We start from the raw sequence: 17,851 nt of genomic DNA, 5'->3' as shown, positions 1-17,851 counted from the left end.
GTAGAGTTACATCGAACCACAATAACATGTCGTATGCTATACAATCACATTCCTCGGAATCTGCTGAGCTGATATATTCTAAACAATCCTTAGGTACTTACCAGTTCGCGCTCTGTGAACAGTTTTTCCACAAGTACCACGGCGTCGATTAGTTGAATACCTAACCCTCGTTTTTGATCATCTCTGTAGAAAAGTCGACGAGCTAGATAGGTACCTACTACCTACGTATACCTAGGTACTCAACCATTCCTCGCTGTAGAAGTGCACCTACCACCTTGATGAATACCGGGATGTTTTTTGCCCTGGCATATCTAACAAGCGCTCTATTTACTTTTTGAAAAAGTATAAATCTTATCAGATAAAAGTGTATTTCTCTATACTGAGGGCTCTGGACCCTTCCTTACTTACAAATATTCGTGTTTGAAGGAAGTTATACTCGTACTCGTTGCTGTCAAAAAGCATACAACGTCGCCAAGAAAAAAAGTAGGTTAGTTCTGATATTATACTTTGCCATATTGCAGTATACACATCTAGCTTCGGAGTTTGTGTACATTTTTACGGCACGAGAGCCTCCTTGATAATGTACGAGGCGATTGTTGATCAGATTCGGCCGAAAAAGAGCTTCGATTGGATTATGAGATGCCGGTGAGATTCAAGGGTCGATACCCGTAGAAGGAGATCTATTTTAGGTTGAGGGGTTTGTAATTTTACATCGAGTTTCGGAATTCGATAGATTAAGGGTGGCGAGGGATTGAATCAGATTTATGGAATTTGGTCTTGATTCTTCTTCTTCTCTGGTACAATTTCTATACATGCAGGATAACGAGGCAATATTAAAGAACTCAACGGCGATGAAATAATTATACTCGCTTCGATGCATTCAATGCATCGACTTCGGGATTATACAGCCGCTTTAAAAACTTAAATCATCTAATATGGAGTTATTAGATGAAAGGAATGATGAGGCGAAGATAGAAGTCTTATGCGAGTCCGTCGTGATTGGATCCATGACGAACCACCTTATTTGTGGAGTCAGAAAGACCTAAGCTCCGCCGCTAAGAAAACCAGAGCTCGCTCCATCAGGACGAAAACACTAGGATCTCAAAATCTCCGTTCCCTTCTCAAAATTATATAACTATATTGAATGATTGCGTATGTATCTCGAATTAATCTTCCGCGCTTGTACAGATATAGAAATATATAAAAGTTTATTCTCTATTAGATTGCTGAACCTCTTCGACTAGAAGTCTCATCACATCAATTCCAATTGCTATTTGACTTGGGAATAAAGGTATGATCACAACTTTCAAGATCATGATCTTGAAAGATGCTTGATCTTTGACGTGTTTGATGTTCCGATTTTCCCGTCTTGACCTCATGGTGCCGGGTTTTTAGATAGTCAGTTAGCCCTCTTGTTGAGTGCGTCTTGTGGTATGTGCATCTAGGTTCGGGGGATCCATACTTCCTTAGCAAGACAACTTGGACGAGTAGATAGTTCTGAACTTTTGATAATGGAAATAATCGCTGCTAATGCCTCCACATGGCTTAATGTAGACGGTGGAGACGTCACCTCATTTCTTTGCTGGTGCTTGAATTTCGAATCGAGCGGTGTTGAAGGATAAACCCCTATCGAACTACATGGACCCTAGCTTAGCTTAACTTGCTTTGGCATTTTCTATCTTGCCTAACTGAGCCAACGTACTTTCTCTCCCACTTCTGAAGATTATGGGATGAACTTTTCGATTTTTTGAATCTTTTAGCTTTCCTGACTGGTTGTCTTTATTTTCTCCGGAGTTTGCACACACGTTTGGTAAGCAGGACCGTCACAGGGTATGAAGTGGTAAAACTGGGGTACATCAGTACCCTGCAACTTGCATGTTTCCCCATTGTGTTCGCAAGCCACATACCATAAATTACCCGATGCTTCGGGCTGCATGAATCATTTGCCGCTTCTAATTATTTGTATATGAGAATTTATTTTGTTATACCTACCTGGGCCCTGTGCAGCTAGAGTCTATAATAATGGGAATACCAACTTTTCTTTTCTATATAACAAACTTAGTAGTTTCATTTGTAGTTGATTTATGGTTCTAATTTAATCGGAGAGATAGATAGTGGTTCTCATTTCCGATGCCTCTTTTCTTTTTGTTCCCGAGTGCCCGAGTCTTCCAGCACGCTCACCCCCACAGATTTCTAGACTTTGAAACACTATCAACTACCACCTTAATCTTTTGGGCTGCCCCACCACACGTGTGACTGAAATCATTGGACCATCTTAGATTAAACAATGCGAGCCAAGATGGAATATAAAGAATACGGAATATTTCTGGGGCACACGTGGTAGTTGCAAAGTCCACCGGAACATTTACAACGGACATTATTTTTGTTCGGCAGATATGAGAACAGTTAGGCTAAAAGGGGGAACCATGACCATAGGTGGGATTACTTTTGGACTGTAGAGCAACGAGCATTCTGACTTTGTAGGAGGGCATAACAAGTAGCGAAAGTGGATAGCGTGAAAGGATTAGGAGAGGAAAACATGGAAAGGTTCGACGAGCTTACTCTCAGGGGTGGGAATACTATGGACCATAGCTAAGCCAAAATTTCTATTCTATGCAACAACATCAATTAGTGGCTTGGTGCAACTTGTTCGTACTGTCGTATTCCGTGTACCCAGGAGTACTCCTGAAGAATTTCTATAAAGACATCTCTTAGCCATCTCTTAGCTATCTCTTGGCCAGCTCTATCCTCCAACACTTCTTCTCACATCCTTCTTGGCTATCTTAGTTGATCGTTCCAACCGCACCATCATGCCCTCCACCAAGTCCATGGCAGCTATGCTGCTCTCCGCCATGACATTGGCACCCGCCTTGGCCAACCCTATTGCGGCCCCAATGCCAACCGCCGCACCAAGCTCTGTCGAGGTTGAATCTGCCTTTGTCGAGCGCAACATTGAGAAGCGTGCTGCAACCTGTACCTTCAGTGGCTCTCTCGGTTACTCCTCCGCCAGCAATTCTAAGGCATCATGCTCAACTATCATCCTCAAGGAATTGACTGTCCCCGGTGGTGTCACTCTTGACATGACCGGTCTCCCTGATGATACTACCGTCATCTTCCAAGGAGAGACATCATTCGCTTTCAAGGAGTGGGAAGGACCACTTTTCGCCGTCAGTGGAAACAACGTCAAGGTCGCAGGATCTAACGCCGACACTGCCATTCTTAACGGAAATGGTGCTTCTTACTGGGACGGTGAGGGTGGAAGCGGTGGCAAGACTAAGCCAAAGTTCTTCCAAGCCCACGACTTGACCAATTCGCTTATTGGGAATCTTACCATTCTCAACCCACCTGTTCAGGTTTTCAGTATTAACAGTGTTTCAAACCTTGAATTGGCTTACATCACTGTCGATGCTTCCGCCGGTGATGCTTTGGCCAAGAACACCGATGCTTTTGACATCGGTTCTTCCGACCAGGTTATCATTGGTATGTTAAATCGAGATGCCTTCATCTATTATTAATGCGATACTAACCTATTGCACAGAGTACGCCACTGTCTACAATCAAGATGATTGCGTTGCTATCAACTCTGGAAGCGTATGTCCATAATCAATCATGCTCCTCATTCTCCCTAACTCCCACTAACATTGATATTCAGCACATTACCTTCAAGAATGGTTACTGCTCGGGTGGCCACGGTCTTTCCATCGGATCCGTAGGAGGACGTTCTAACAACACCGTCGATACTGTCTCTTTCCTCGACTCCACTGTCACGAAGTCTGTCCAAGCTATCCGTATCAAGACTATCGCCGGTGACACCGGACTTGTCAACAACGTCGAGTACGATGGCATCACCATGAGCAGCATCTCCAAATACGGTATCCTCATCGAGCAAAACTACAATGGTGGTGATCTTCACGGAGACCCTGGCACCGGTGTCCCCATTACCGACTTGACCATCAAGAACATTGTCGGTACCGGCGCTGTCGCCTCTTCCGGAAACGATGTCGTTGTTGTCTGCGGTAGTACCTCTTGCAAGTCCTGGACTTGGTCTTCTGTTGCCGTTACTGGTGGTAAGAAATACGCTTCTTGTCAGAACGTCCCAACTGTTGTTGGTGCTTGCTCTTAAGCGATAACAAAGAAGGATTCTTAAGCTTTTTAGCCAAAGATCTTGTTAAGCTGGATGGAAAGTTGGACGATGAATGATCCTTTTAAGGTTCTTTGATCTGAGTTGTACATATTATATTCTCTTCGCTATATATATTTAGAATTTTATTTCTTGAACTATATTGTCATTCATAAGTGTCTTGAATCAGTGACAGCTGTGCTTTGCAATTTTTGACCATGACCTTTGTGGCAGACACGAATGCAAAAACCAGTGCTCAGACCCCAGTGCCAAAGTGTTCTCCTACCTTTGAATATCGCTATGATGGTGAGCTCACCAAGGAGATGTATGACCTGAATATTTGTAGTATGGTCTTTAAAAGTAGCGTTGCATACACACCCTGTAATGCTGTAAGTCTCAACAATTTTGGTAAGCGTAAGTTTATACACAGTATGTAGTAACATCCCACATTCCAAGACATCCAGCATCGTCGCCAGGAGCAAGATAGGGCTTTGAAGCACCGAGTCTCATTACACGTAATTATGGCTCTTCATCGACAAAATTGACGATATATACAAGACTCTTACAGACAGAGAGATGATCATATGATTGTTCTAGCCTGGCTGGGTCTTCGATCTGTTTGTTGCATGGTAGTCGAGGTTGATGATGCTTCCAAGGTTCTTTCGTCAAATTAAATGGCGGTGAATCGACGACAAACGCCTAAGCTTCCTAACGCCGCATAGTCACGTGCTCGAGCGTAAGTAGATTTCATGAGCCCGTGCGGCCTTAGAAATCTCATGATCCTCCTAGCATTTATTGTTATACTTCTGAAATGAAATCTAAAGTGAACTTCAAGTCTCCATATTTATCTCTATTTTCATAGGTATCATATACCACTTTTTAGTTTCGTTTGTCTTCCCTGCTTCTTAGGTCTTCTATTGCAAAGTATAATCTGCTAGAACTCGATCTTATCTCTGTGGATGAAAATGAGAACAGAGAGCGCGGGGACGAGTGGGAGATGGAAAGTCAAGGGAGTTCATCTCAATACGCTTCTCTGTCTTTTAGTCTCTCTATTAGAATCTGTCTAATATTTATCTTATAGCCTCGAACATTATCAAGATCAAATTATTGTCTTTGTATCCCAGGAGATTGAGAAGGGGAAAGAACTCAAACTCTCCTCCCTTTGTATAATACTTTGACCAAAAAAGGATAAATGAAAAAAAAGGGATTATTTTAGCTATGTTTGGAACTGAACTCCTTACTCTTCGTCAATCAAGTCAAAGATACTATTTCTTCAATCCTCCTACGACTCCAATTCTCTCTACCTCCTTATAATCCACACTGCCCGCCGCGCAACCTGCTAAAACTCTTTCCCACTCCCCTACATCTTTAATTTTCACACATTCCTCTGCAGCCTTTACTTTCATCCCGCACTTCTCCCAAAGTTCCACAATCTCCTGTCCTTTAACTTCCCCTTGCGCTCTTATCTTCTCCACAAAACTCCCTGCCAATTTTTGATTTCCAGCATTCAGGATAAGTGTATAGAATGGCAACCAGCCGATTGGAGATTTACGATTTTTAGCTATTTCTTCAAGAGCAGACCAATCGCGTTTTGAGACAAGAGCACGAAGACGTATCCATGTGGATGTTTTTTCCGGCATTTTGAATTCTGTGGTAAGTTTTTTGGCACGAGAAGTGTAGCCTAATTTTATTAATTTGAAAAGAGTTTCGTTCAAGGAAAGACCTGTAAATGATTCTGTGAGGTCGCGGTCAAGAGATTCTTGCATTCTCAATAGTAAGGAAGCTTCGTGAAGAGCTTTGAGCTCGAAAGATGTTTCTTTGGAGTCTGATAAGAGTTTTGCAGCGAGTGCGAGTTTATCGGATGCAGTGCGTGAATCTGGTTGATGGAGGGCTTCGCGAATAAAGACGTTAGCGCCATCAACACGACGATCGTCTTGGTAGTAGAGATCTTTCAGGAGAGAGGAATCTTCTGTTCGTGCTGAGGATTCGATAAGGGAGGTAGCGATAGGTCGAGTGTTTATAACGCGGAAGAAAGAGGCAAGGGGGAGTGACTTTTTGAGATGTAAGAGGACGTAGATTATTAGATCTGAGTCTCCGGATTCGATAGCTTTGTCGAGAGCGATTTCATCTTCTTCCATAGAGAGAAGAAGTGGTACTTGCTTTCCGGCGCGAGGTTCATGGTCTAGGAGGGCGGTGGCTAAACGGCCACGTCCTTCGTCGTAGGCTGCTCGGGCAATTTCTTCAAATGAAATGCCGCGTTTGCCAGAAAGTTTCTCGACAATTACGCGACAGATTGTGTCTTCATCTTCGGACCCTATGCGTACTTTCTGGGACGCCCAGTGCACATAGATCCTGTCGGTTGGAAGTCGTAGATAATCTGAGATCTTGAGTGCTAAGAGATATTCTCGACGGTTGATGAGACGTCTAACAAGTTTTTCTGGAGTTAGGCGTAGAAATTGTTCGTATGAAAGGGGTATGCCAATTTCGTAATATCGGACAGCGTTCAACACCCGGAGTGTTTCGGTCATATCTACAAAATCATCACTGTTGTAAATGTCAAGCACAGATTTACCAAATGAAGCGGCTTTGAGAAGTTGTTTCTGCCAATGGATGTTGAACTCATGACCAGCTGCTTTGACCTAGATACGGTCAGTCATGAAACCTGAATTGTGTGTAGAAGTACCTACGCAAGTATCAACTGCCTCTACTAAGTGGGGTCTAATCAATTGTATGTTATCGTCTGCTTTTGGAGATTGCTGCTCTAACTGCTCGACTGCATCCAATAATATCGATGCTGGTGATTCTGTGCCAAACCGAAAGGTTTCGTCGGTTACTTCCGGTACTTTTTGCAAAAAGTCACAAACATCATTGGTTATCAAACGAACACCGTCATGATCTATTCGGTGGTTAGCTGAAGTCGTGACTAGCTCTGGGGGCTTACAAACCGGCAATTACATGAACTCGACCATCATAATAAAACTTTGCGGCAGCGTTTTTAGGGCCAATGAGATGTACTTCATCCTCCCAAGCAATAACTACCGCATCATTGCCACACCATTGGACGTCTTTGGGAGGAGTTTTCGATCTGGAGTTGTATTCACTCAGTCTGCTTTGGAAGTCGCTCGTAATGACATATGCATTTCCTGTTTCTGTGTAGAGAGCGACAAATTTTCCATTTGGCGATACACTAATATGAGTGAAGGGTCCGATGTCTAGAAAACGATCTTCGGATTCAGCTGCGTCTGCGACGTGTATGGTTTGGTCAATGCTCAGAAGAACTTCCACTGATCTAGATAATGTATATGTCGGTGGTATCAGTGTCCACGAATGAACATCGCCTTCTGGGGGCGTTGCTAATAACTTTGGACGTGGCTCTTCATATCTGGATACCGAAATTAGGTGATTATTTGCGAGCAAGGCCACAAACCCGGTGCCGTAAAATCTGTTCCGTTGGTGAGCTCGCAGTCAATTGAAATTATGTCAAACACAAACCTGCAAGCTATAACGCTGAATTCCTCAGCACCATTTCCAAGAGAAAATTGATTGAAATCTCCTTGTAAGTCATAGTAACATCGTACTGTGCCATCAGCGGTGACGACAATAAGCTTTTCGTCCTCGGTCCAGCCGAGACCTTTAATAGAACCTTGATCCCAATTGATTCTTCTGATTAGCTTTCCAGCACAGCTGTATATATCGATACTGGATTTAGATGCTTGTGATCCTCGAAATGTTTGGAGCTTTGTTTCGTCTCGGTATAGAGCTGAATGAAGTATCATGTAAGCAAATGAAAACATCAAAGTATTGAGCCCACATGCATTCATAAGTCCCTACACTCCAAAGTCCGGCACTTTCATGTGTTCAGTAGGAGCACTAGCTCTAGAGACTCTGATGGGTGAATGCCCCTCAGCAGATGAGGTCTCGCAATCTTCCAACTTGCCCCTTCATTGGATCGACTGCAGCACCCATCGCCTCCCAGATTCTTAGACCTGCAAGAAAGAGGAAACAGTACAATGACTCTAGCAAAAATGATCTATTCCCGATATCAAAAAGAAACAACGCAACGCACCAATTGCTCCTCCGTATGAGCATCCCGTGACCACGTAATTTTCAAGCTCTAGGTCCTGGTCAAATACAGCTGTATATAACTGTATCTTTCGATAGAACTTATCCCCCACCTTCTCCCATTCTGCAGTTGGACTTGTCATTTCAATATTGCTTAACTGTTCATTATAGTTGGGATGCTTATTGTTGTTGCTTCGAGTTGCTTGTTCAATCGTGAAGAGCTCCTAGTTTAAGATGTGGTCAAAGCTTGACGCTAGTGATCATCAACAACATTCAATGTTATGCGATCGACTTCAGCATAGATCCGAATTATGACATCCGACCAGTGAAGCATCCAATTTATTTCTATAGATATTCCACCTAAGAAATGGGATTTGGGTGAAATCATTCTCTTCATGGATTGATGGCAGACGAGGAGTTGATTAATAAAATCCACGAGCTCAGCGACTTGGAGCTCGCCGCACTGATATGCTTAGTCGCAGAAGAGCACTGTATCATTGATACAGATCCCGACGCTCTAGGCGATCTCGTACAAGAGTTACAGCTGGTGAATACACCTCCCTTTCAATATCCTTGCAAGCTACTAATGCTTCGTAGGTCGCATCTAAAGTCTTCGGCTTAACCTATGCTGTTATCGATTGCAACAGCCACACCACCCTCGATGATTTTGCACATGCTATTCTTTCCGTTGATGCGGCTCCTACTCGAACGAATTCTCCTGCAATAAGTCGTCGCGACTCGTACTTTTTACAAACACCAGCTTTCCAATCAATCAATAGACCGTCTATACCGGAAACGACCGATAACAAAAAGATAGCAAATGTCATCATCGCTAGGAATCTCGACGAGGCGCCGCAGCAGATACAGATTCAAGCGTTAGAGCTAATGCGAACGAAACGACTGTTCACAAGGACATCCATACAAAATGCGCCAAAGCGTTTCTTGTTTATAGCTGCTATAGCAGGCGGGGAGGGCCCAAGGTTGACAAAACATCTTAATGATTACATGTTCATTTCTCATGTACACGACCCTGAGGATGGTTTCCCGAACCTAGAAGACATGTTTACAGACGATACGAGTTCCACATTATCAGTTGTGAAAAGGAGTCCAACAATACAGGTTGAGGAGAGTTTATGGGCGAGAATATCTCCGATGGTGAGTGGTCAAAGGCCCATTACTGAGGTATTGTTACTTATAAAGATATAGGATATCGAAAATTTAGCCCAGCAAAGTAAAAATACTACAGTCAGTGTCGAGGTCAAGCAATATCAACAAAATATTGCTTCCTTCCTAAGAATACATCGCGCGGTGGCGACGGGTATATCTGCAATTGCCACAAAGCATTTTGATAAGCTTGTTAGGTAAGAATGACCTCATATGTACACGGAAGTTTGTTCTGATACCGATTAGATGCCTCGCGCCGTTGCACGGCCTTCCATACGCTACCCCATCTCTTATTGCTCTTGCCGCCAGAAAGATATACCTTCATCGCATTGAGATCGTAAGTCCAGAAAGAGAACGTAGTATGCAGTGGGGGAGTGACTTGGATGCCATTAGAGAAATGTTGGATGGTATAGGACCAGAGGAAGTGATTGAGGATGTGTTGGGTAGTGCAGGAGCCGAGGCTCCCTTGTAGAGTAAACCGACTAATTGAATATCAGAAAAATAATATCAACGGAGTGTCAGTAGCAACTGGCAGTCATGATCATAAATGTGTAGTAGTAATGTGACAGGGCATATCGGCAGAAAGGCCAATGTCGGTCCTGTGATTACAAAAGTTTGAGAGTTTGTATCAGTCCCCAGCGCAGATGATATTCGGAAGTGCGCAAGAGGATACCAAGTGGGATTTTTGAATGGCATTATGTGATGAATTGAATCGTCTCGCGCACTTAACATCTACACCACACTTTTTTCTCACACGGCTAAATTCACTTGCGTCACTCTTGTATAAAAAATCACGGAATAGCCTACAATGTTTGTTGTTCTTATGTGACAGGAAGTATCCTCACAATTCCTGGTCAGTTTCCACCCAATTTATATCATGTAATAAGTAATTACAATCGACAGCTAAATTTTGATCTCAACTCACTCCATGGTTCTCACATAGAAAAGCTTTCAAAGGTCTATAATAGATGGCCTGGCTTGCAGGAGATTGTTGTCCGTGTTCAGTATTTTCCGCAGGTAGATGAAAACACTACATTTCGTCCGCCTACTTACACTGGAACTCGCCACCCACAGATGGATGTTTCTAGCTTCAGGTGTTTTCAAGAGATAAGAAGGGGTAATTCTCAACTTGATAAGTGGACAACAGGTATCTAGCCAAAATTTAATAGTACTTGCTTGTCCAAAGGCGCTGAGCTTGGAAGAGTATATGACTCCTTGATAATGACAAAGGGAGATGTTGAACCATCCATCTGGAAACCCTTTTTTGAAGAGATACTGAGATTATCAAGTTCATACTGCCGAATCGGGTCGAAAAAGCAGACTACTTACTTTCCCCGATTTCCTCATTATGAATTGTATGGCCCTGAAGAGGCAATCTTCGCTGTGAAAAAAAGCTTGCTTGTGAGTATTTATTTGCGATTATAATGAGGTTTACAAACACATCAGGCTCAAATCGGGAAGTTGGGACTAACATAGGATGAGTGACCACCGGCGCGGATGGACTGACGATCAGTAGAAAGAATGGAACTTCAATTCTGTGAGAGCTTTGTGAACTGAGAGGAGATTACAAGCCGATATTGATCGATAACTACTCTATCACCGAAATCTGGTATCCCGCGATTTCTCCACACCTTTTATTGACCTAGGCTGGTACCATCTGTATAATAGGCAGATGACATCATCAATATAGCATGATCGCGAAATCAAAGTTGCTACAAGTTCTCTTGCTTCTAGGATTCGTGATCTTGAATGTGGATTTGCATTTCCTCGCCGATTACAAAATGTCCTCGACAAAACCTATATTTTGGTTTTAAGGCAGTTTTTATGATTGCGCAAGTCACTGAATCCGAAGTCATAGACCTCTTCCTGGCTTCCAAGTTCTTCTTCATTGGTACCTGTGGTTCTGACATTGATTTGAGGTATTGTCTACTTGCATGTACCATCAGTGATAGATATTCTATGAGTTTTAAATCATGCCTAGAGCTTTCAGGTCACTTCTCATTTCATTATATGCAAGCTTATCTAATGATGATCGTTCTACATCACAACAGCCTGCTTTATAGTGACTGAAATCCTCAATACTTGCGGTAGCGCTTTCTATCATGGTAGATATCTACTGAGCGATATATTTATCGGAACTGCTTGCTTGAAAATAGGGAGCGTCCGGTGTAAGTGTCTCCATTCATCACATGACTATCATGTGATCGACTCAATGTACGGTAGAGCCACGTTGATTGGACGCCGTTAACACCCGGGGTGCTAACCGAGATATGGTATCTTCCAACGATACCTAGGTAATTTCTTGGTCTACTTCGATGTATCGTGTCAACCCTTGTTTACATTCATATTTTTACAACATCAAATATTCGAAAGTTTTCCTGCAAGAAAAGTAAGCATGACGTCATCCGTTACTGAAATTGAGCCATTACTGGCCAGTTCGATGAGAGTTTTGCGCAATCAAACCACACTTCAAGATCTCATTGCAGCTTATCCATCTTTGAAGGAAAAGTCTCTTGCATCTCCTTTGAGCTTGACAGAGTTGGAACGTCGTGTGTTTCTTGATCTTCCAGATCCAGAAATGGAAAGTGCAAATATAAGTGCAGCAACAAGTCTTTCGCGGGCTGAGTTAATAGAGAAAGCTATTACCGATCGCGGTAGCCTCACAGACTCAGAAGTTTTAATTTTGAAAGATCGATTCTGGACATCCCCCACCCAAGAGGAGAACTCGAGGATAACTGATGGGTTCATGGATTTAAGTGAAGAAGCGGGCGACGAATTTTTTGATGCCAAAGCTCTAGCTTATCTTGAAAACAAGGAAGAAGCTTTCAATGTTGGCATTCATGAGTTCTGGGGACGCGAGAAAGCTGTGCGGAACTATCAATTAAACGATGTACTTAATGCAGCTTTGCCATACGCGCCGGAATGGATAAAGCAGCTCTACAAGGAGGGAAAACAACAATGGGGTTTTGTTTGTTTCTATGATGCTGCTGCTCAAACCATCGATGCAGAACGCCTTGAGGAATTCCAATTTGCCTTAGGTAACTTTTTCGAGCATGCACTTCGGTTCAATGGCTCAAAAGATATCATCAACGCCAAGTGGAATATATGACGTTTAATGCGCCAGCCACTGCCTTTGCGCATACTGCAACTTCCATGCAAACTGAAGATCGCAGTGGTGGGATTACTTTTCAGGACGTCGGCTCCCAATTTCGAAATGCATTTAGGGAAATTTTAGAAGACCCAGAAAAATACCAAAGAAGGGAAGATGTAACATCGACCACTGAATACACAGGTGATCTTGAAGATGGAATTGCCGGTTCTGGGTTTCTCACAAATACATTTCTTGTGTTTGATCCAGTTTGCATCGACTTAGTGGTGGAATCGGGATATTTCTATGATAACATGCGTGTCTTAGCATTCGAGGCCGAATTTCCAGTGCCAGGAAGAACATATGTGGAAGGATATCAGGGTTACACATGGGTGAGACTAGATCAGTTGGTGTACTACTTCTACGAGCTGAGGATAAAAAACGAGCTTGGCATGGATAAGATATGGGAAGCGGCGAAGAAGAGTCAAAATAGTGCATTCGTTAGCATGGACCCCGAGGAGGCTTTGAATTGGTCGCGTTCTAACCATCAAACGACATTCACGTCCGATAGTATACTTGGAAAAAGACGTTACATCATAAGAGAAGCTCAGAAGAGTTGAATCAAAGCTCGGTTGAAAGAGAGACTTTCGAGACAGGTAGAGGAAATGAAGCATGGGCACTACGAAGTGCGGTTTATCAAACATCCTTTTATTGAGAGGGTTGCAATCTTGCACTAGACAACTATTGATGATTGTGACTAGAATCCGATGATAGAAAAATTTCCACCAACTCATTCATATCCACCACCCCCCAAATCGGATATGCGGAAAATTGATGGGGTGACATGGATTTTGTAAATCTAGATCTCAGCACAATTTCTTTGCTTCCGGTCCTCGGAGCAAACTTGGTATTAAATTTACGGAGGTCAATTCGAACTTGGACGTGGCAACAAGCATTTCCAAGGCTCTAGTCAGGGGCCCTAGCCCTTGAAAATACACTAAAGCGGTCTTCCCGTTATCCACTATTGCACCTATCAGATAGGCATCATTTAGGCACCGTTGAGCTCAAAGAAAGATAAATCATATGTTTTCACGATACTGGCAGCTTTTGGCGGGAAACGGAGATGTAACCAATGGGTTTCGCTAGTGCTCAGCACTAACTGTTGGTGATTATTGTGATCACATATCAGGGCCTGTTGGCATGAGACCAAACGTCCATGGAGGGGTAATTTTTCTAAAAGTTTTTTTCTTCAATCTAATCTACATTACCACCAACACGGAAACCAATTAACAACTCCCTTCAAACAAGCAATTGATCGACCCCTCTCTCTTTAGGTTACTTAGCTTGTTGATTTCGGTCCTGCACCAAAGTACCTTCTGCTTTTGATGTCACCTGAATCTAAAAGTGCAGCTAGATCCGCCGCTGCTCGCGAAAATGTCCTCTAATTTGAATTGGAAGTAACCTCAGTAATATCGCGACCAGCGAGACAGATATACTGAAAATGGGACGACCAGGTTGATAAGGACTGTCGGTGATATCGAAATAAAATGGCACATGAATTCCTGAGTTCTATAGGTACAATCTATCCATTTCAAATTCTCAGTTTTATCATTATATTTCAACCCGAAGTATACATAGTTGCCGTGGGTTCACGTCTTATATAAGATGTGATAGGTATCAGGAGCAGGTGTCGAGAAGACGTATCCTCTCAAATACAAAATTGTGATGCTAGTGGCCACATGTGACAAGCGCCTAAGTTCTTGCGGCCCATCCTAAACACTATCTTAATCCCGAAAATATCGCTGTTAAGTATTGCGACTCACAAGCGCGTGAAAGAATCTACATAGCAGGGCATGATAGCCCTGACAGCATGCCATTTCCAATAGTTCATTTTGCTAGGGTAAAGAACTTCCTTGCATTTTGCATTTGCAATTCTCCAATATATCTCATTTCTCAAAACTTCTAATATTCATCAGCTGTGGGTGCCTGGCTATATTCACATGCTATTTGCTCAATATAGGCTGAGTGATTGAATTAGATCTTGAAACATGCGGTTAGTCACCACATACAAAATTATTAGCATATCATAGTATTTCACTTGAATCTATGTACCCACCGTAGGAATAGTCGCGAAGAACCTCAGAACCAAGCATCTACTATTCAATGAGACTAGGAAATCATAAACCGATCGGATCAAATTTGTGAAATTTGAGTGTAGGTGACTAGGTAGGCAGAAGCGTCGCTGCAAATGAGACCATGCTCTCTCAGGAGTCAAATCAAGGTGATGCCAACATAAACCCAACATAATCAATTCAATGCATGAACCCATCCAAGATGCTATGATCCATGAGTTGGGCTTCACCCTATCACTTATCCACCGGGGTGGAGGTGTTTGATTATTTGTCACTTGCAGTCACAGTTTCCGATCTGGAGAAGTATATAACCAAGCATGATTTCTTCGTGCTTTTCTCACAAGCATACTTCGTCCATGATTATTCGAGCAATTACAGGCGTACGCCGAGTCGAACAAAGTTTCTTTACAACTAAAAATTTGGCACTCTTTATTCATAATGAGATGGCTACATATCTTCAGCGTGCTGCTTGCCCCATACCAGGCGCGAGCAGCTGCGGTCTTTTCCTACTTCATGGTATATGTTACAATATTGCTGCAGCTTTCCGGTGATGAAACTGACACCATGATAGGTTGGAAACACGCAATACTTTACCCAGAGCGATTGGGAGATAAATATACAGACTGCAATGGACTACCACATCGACGCATTTGCACTCAACATGGCTTATGGCTGGGTTGATAATGTAAGACAAGTATCGTTGGCTTTTGCTGCTGCTGATAGTGTAGGCTTCAAGTTGTTTTATTCTTTTGAGTATGCTGGAAATGGACCATGGCCTAAGGCCGATGTCATCCAATTCATCCAAAACCATGCGTCGGATGGTTCATATTATCATTACAATGGACAACCATTCGTTTCTACTTTTGAGGGTCCAGAGTCCTCTGGAGACTGGGTGGATATCAAGGCCCAAACTGGATGCTTCTTTGTTCCCGACTGGTCATCGATTGGGGCTGGACCAGCACTGTATGGTTATTGTCCCATTTCTTCATGCACTTGTAATACACAAGGTGATTTGATTGATCCTCCACCACAAGTGGGTGATATAACAGCCATCTTTGTTCTGATTACAGGCATATTAGCATATAATGATCTCTGTACATTCGCTTGCAGTCGTGGTCATTGCCCAGATGTTTGTGCTTCCAATTTAGCCTGTACGTCAGGTTCTGGTGAAGGCAACTTTGGCGGACTTTGCGGATATAGTTGTGGATTCAATTTCTGCCCAGACCCATTTACTTGTCTTACTTATGGTACTGAGGTTCCCCCCCCCCTTCTGCAATACTCGGCGTTACAGGGCTTGGGGCACTCGGGCTGGACTCCACCACTTATGATCCCCTTTGCAATTTTACTTGCAGTCATGGTTAGCAAATCATTTCCTTGATATTTCTTTAACCCTAAACTCACATTTCACATTTCATATTAATACTGCGGCTTTGACTCTGTGTAATTCTAATTCTCCCTGCTCGCCTTCTTTGGAACACCATAGCTAATCTTCGATCAATCAGGATATTGTCCAAATGGCGCCTGCTCTTACGACGAAGTTGTTGACGCAGACATATCACTTGATTTTCCATCAGAGGACGACTTGGTTCCATTCGACACAAGTATAACTTACAGCGCTGGCGATGGCTTCTTGTACGATACACCTGAGCCCTCCGATCTAACACTTAACATCAACTTGATAGGTACACCAATAGCTTGGGGAGATATAGACTGCAGCTCAATATCAGGAGAGTATGCCCCAGGGGTTGACGGAGATACTCTTGGATGCGTTGCTGCATCTGTTTCAGTGAGAAACCTCCGTTCCTTATTTTGTTCCTCCCAAGTTCAAATATATATTTTCTCTTATCTCAATTCTTGTTTGAGTCTTGAATCACTCATCGCAATATACTAAATTTGTCCATTGTTATAGTTCTTAATATACGCAATATCTGAGAACGATGGCAAAATATCTACATCCTGATTACGGAGCCTTCCCGGGAAGCATCATTTCCAAAGCCACTCAGAATGGGAACCTATCGATGGCTGCACAAGGAAATGTATGCTTCTAAATGGTACCCCACCCAACACTTGGACTTCGGTGGGAAACGGAACATACAATGGCATTTATCACGAACTTCATTTCATGCATAATGAGAATGTAGTAGGCCATAGAGTATATCAAGGCATCTCTTCTAACTCTTCGCGATTGACCAACAGAGCTTCCGGCTATGATTTGGGCCCAGTGAAATTGTCAGAACTTGGAATAGGAGCCGAGGCTTATTTTGACCCTGATTCAGACACTGGTCTCACGACTTCATTCGACAAAGTCGATTTAACACCCGTACAAGGGGCAGAGTTTGTAGGAGATGCTATCGAAGCAACAATCTCGGAATCTGAGTTTAATGAGCTGTGTTGTCAGAGCAGCGTCCTCGGTCAGACTGTATCCACTGCAGTGATTCGTGTTACTGTGGGAGTTTCGCCAGGCGCTTTGCCTTGGAACTCTCCTTACACACCAGAGCAGGCCCTTGAAATTTGCAGAAATGGAACAATCGGGAGTGTTACATTCAGCTGCCCCTACAATCTGACGAGTATCGACCCAGAACTGCTCGACGACCCAGACAGAAATGAGACGGAATATGTCTGGCTTGCGCTGAGCACCAGAACCGATCACTCAGGACCGGCGGTTGATTACATAATTGTAAACTATGCCAACTCAGCACAGAGAACAACTTTCACATCGGCTACCTATCCCAATGGCCTTTTTGGACAGAGTCTGCGAGCCAGCGGTGGAGATCCGCATGCTTATGCACTTGCAAATAGGGATTGTACTAACACGACTTTGATCAACATGGCACCTATCGGCAGAGGGGGAGTTCCGGTTCATTCAGAGCATATAATAGAGCGGGTGACAATAAGGAACTTCATGGAATTTGTTCAAAATCCCCGGATAGATCTTGAAGATGGACAAGGTGAACAGACTGTTCCTCTTGACCTGGGAACTGTTCCGTTTGCGGTAATCAACGATTACATGAACCTTCCGTACAATCAGTGGCCAGGCTTGGCAGGACAACAATTGAACAATAACTCGCTATTCGGAAATCTGGGCAATGCGCTGGGTTCCACTGCAGTACCTAGGGTCATGCCAAACCTACAAGCATCCTTGAACAATGTGAAAACACGAGTTTGGGGGGCTATAGTGAACACCAATGCTAATCCAACCTTCAACCGATATGCTAACAATCCTACCACGCGAAATACAGAAAGTGCTTTAAGTCTCCTACGTTCGGCGAGTTTCTGACTAATTCT

The 17,851-nt window shown here is 43.2% G+C and overlaps 5 protein-coding genes across 5 annotated transcripts; 4 read left to right on the top strand and 1 right to left on the bottom strand.

The window, feature by feature from the left end:
• Positions 1-2,810: 2,810 nt before the first annotated feature.
• Positions 2,811-4,123, top strand: EAE97_000157 (uncharacterized protein; the record flags this gene model as incomplete). Its single annotated transcript, XM_038870667.1, has 3 exons — positions 2,811-3,480; positions 3,539-3,591; positions 3,653-4,123. 3 exons carry the CDS (start codon positions 2,811-2,813, stop codon positions 4,121-4,123), a joined length of 1,194 nt encoding a protein of 397 aa, XP_038738028.1.
• A 1,053-nt stretch (positions 4,124-5,176) lies between these two features.
• EAE97_000156 (uncharacterized protein) lies at positions 5,177-8,464 on the bottom strand. The gene is made up of 5 exons (XM_038870666.1): positions 8,187-8,464; positions 7,613-7,880; positions 7,066-7,562; positions 6,808-7,016; positions 5,177-6,759 (listed from the first exon to the last, which is right to left on the bottom strand). The coding sequence occupies exons 1-5, from the start codon at positions 8,323-8,325 to the stop codon at positions 5,386-5,388; spliced, it is 2,487 nt and encodes an 828-aa protein (XP_038738027.1). The 5' UTR covers positions 8,326-8,464; the 3' UTR covers positions 5,177-5,385.
• A 121-nt stretch (positions 8,465-8,585) lies between these two features.
• EAE97_000155 (uncharacterized protein) lies at positions 8,586-9,818 on the top strand (the record flags this gene model as incomplete). Its single annotated transcript, XM_038870665.1, has 4 exons — positions 8,586-8,729; positions 8,780-9,337; positions 9,389-9,543; positions 9,593-9,818. 4 exons carry the CDS (start codon positions 8,586-8,588, stop codon positions 9,816-9,818), a joined length of 1,083 nt encoding a protein of 360 aa, XP_038738026.1.
• Positions 9,819-11,741: 1,923 nt separating this feature from the next.
• On the top strand, positions 11,742-13,054 carry EAE97_000154 (uncharacterized protein; the record flags this gene model as incomplete). Its single annotated transcript, XM_038870664.1, is given in 2 exon segments — positions 11,742-12,384; positions 12,399-13,054. 2 exon segments carry the CDS (start codon positions 11,742-11,744, stop codon positions 13,052-13,054), a joined length of 1,299 nt encoding a protein of 432 aa, XP_038738025.1.
• A 1,950-nt stretch (positions 13,055-15,004) lies between these two features.
• EAE97_000153 (uncharacterized protein) lies at positions 15,005-17,843 on the top strand (the record flags this gene model as incomplete). Its single annotated transcript, XM_038870663.1, has 4 exons — positions 15,005-15,082; positions 15,138-15,923; positions 16,069-16,352; positions 16,476-17,843. Exon 4 carries the CDS (start codon positions 16,605-16,607, stop codon positions 17,841-17,843), a length of 1,239 nt encoding a protein of 412 aa, XP_038738024.1. The 5' UTR covers positions 15,005-15,082; positions 15,138-15,923; positions 16,069-16,352; positions 16,476-16,604.
• Positions 17,844-17,851: the final 8 nt, after the last annotated feature.

Source organism: Botrytis byssoidea (genome assembly GCF_014898295.1).
Source record: "Botrytis byssoidea strain MUCL 94 chromosome Unknown BBYS_001, whole genome shotgun sequence".
Lineage (NCBI taxonomy): Eukaryota > Fungi > Ascomycota > Leotiomycetes > Helotiales > Sclerotiniaceae > Botrytis > Botrytis byssoidea.
Note: the sequence above shows the minus strand (reverse complement) of the source record. Positions and strands in the feature narration are given on the sequence as shown.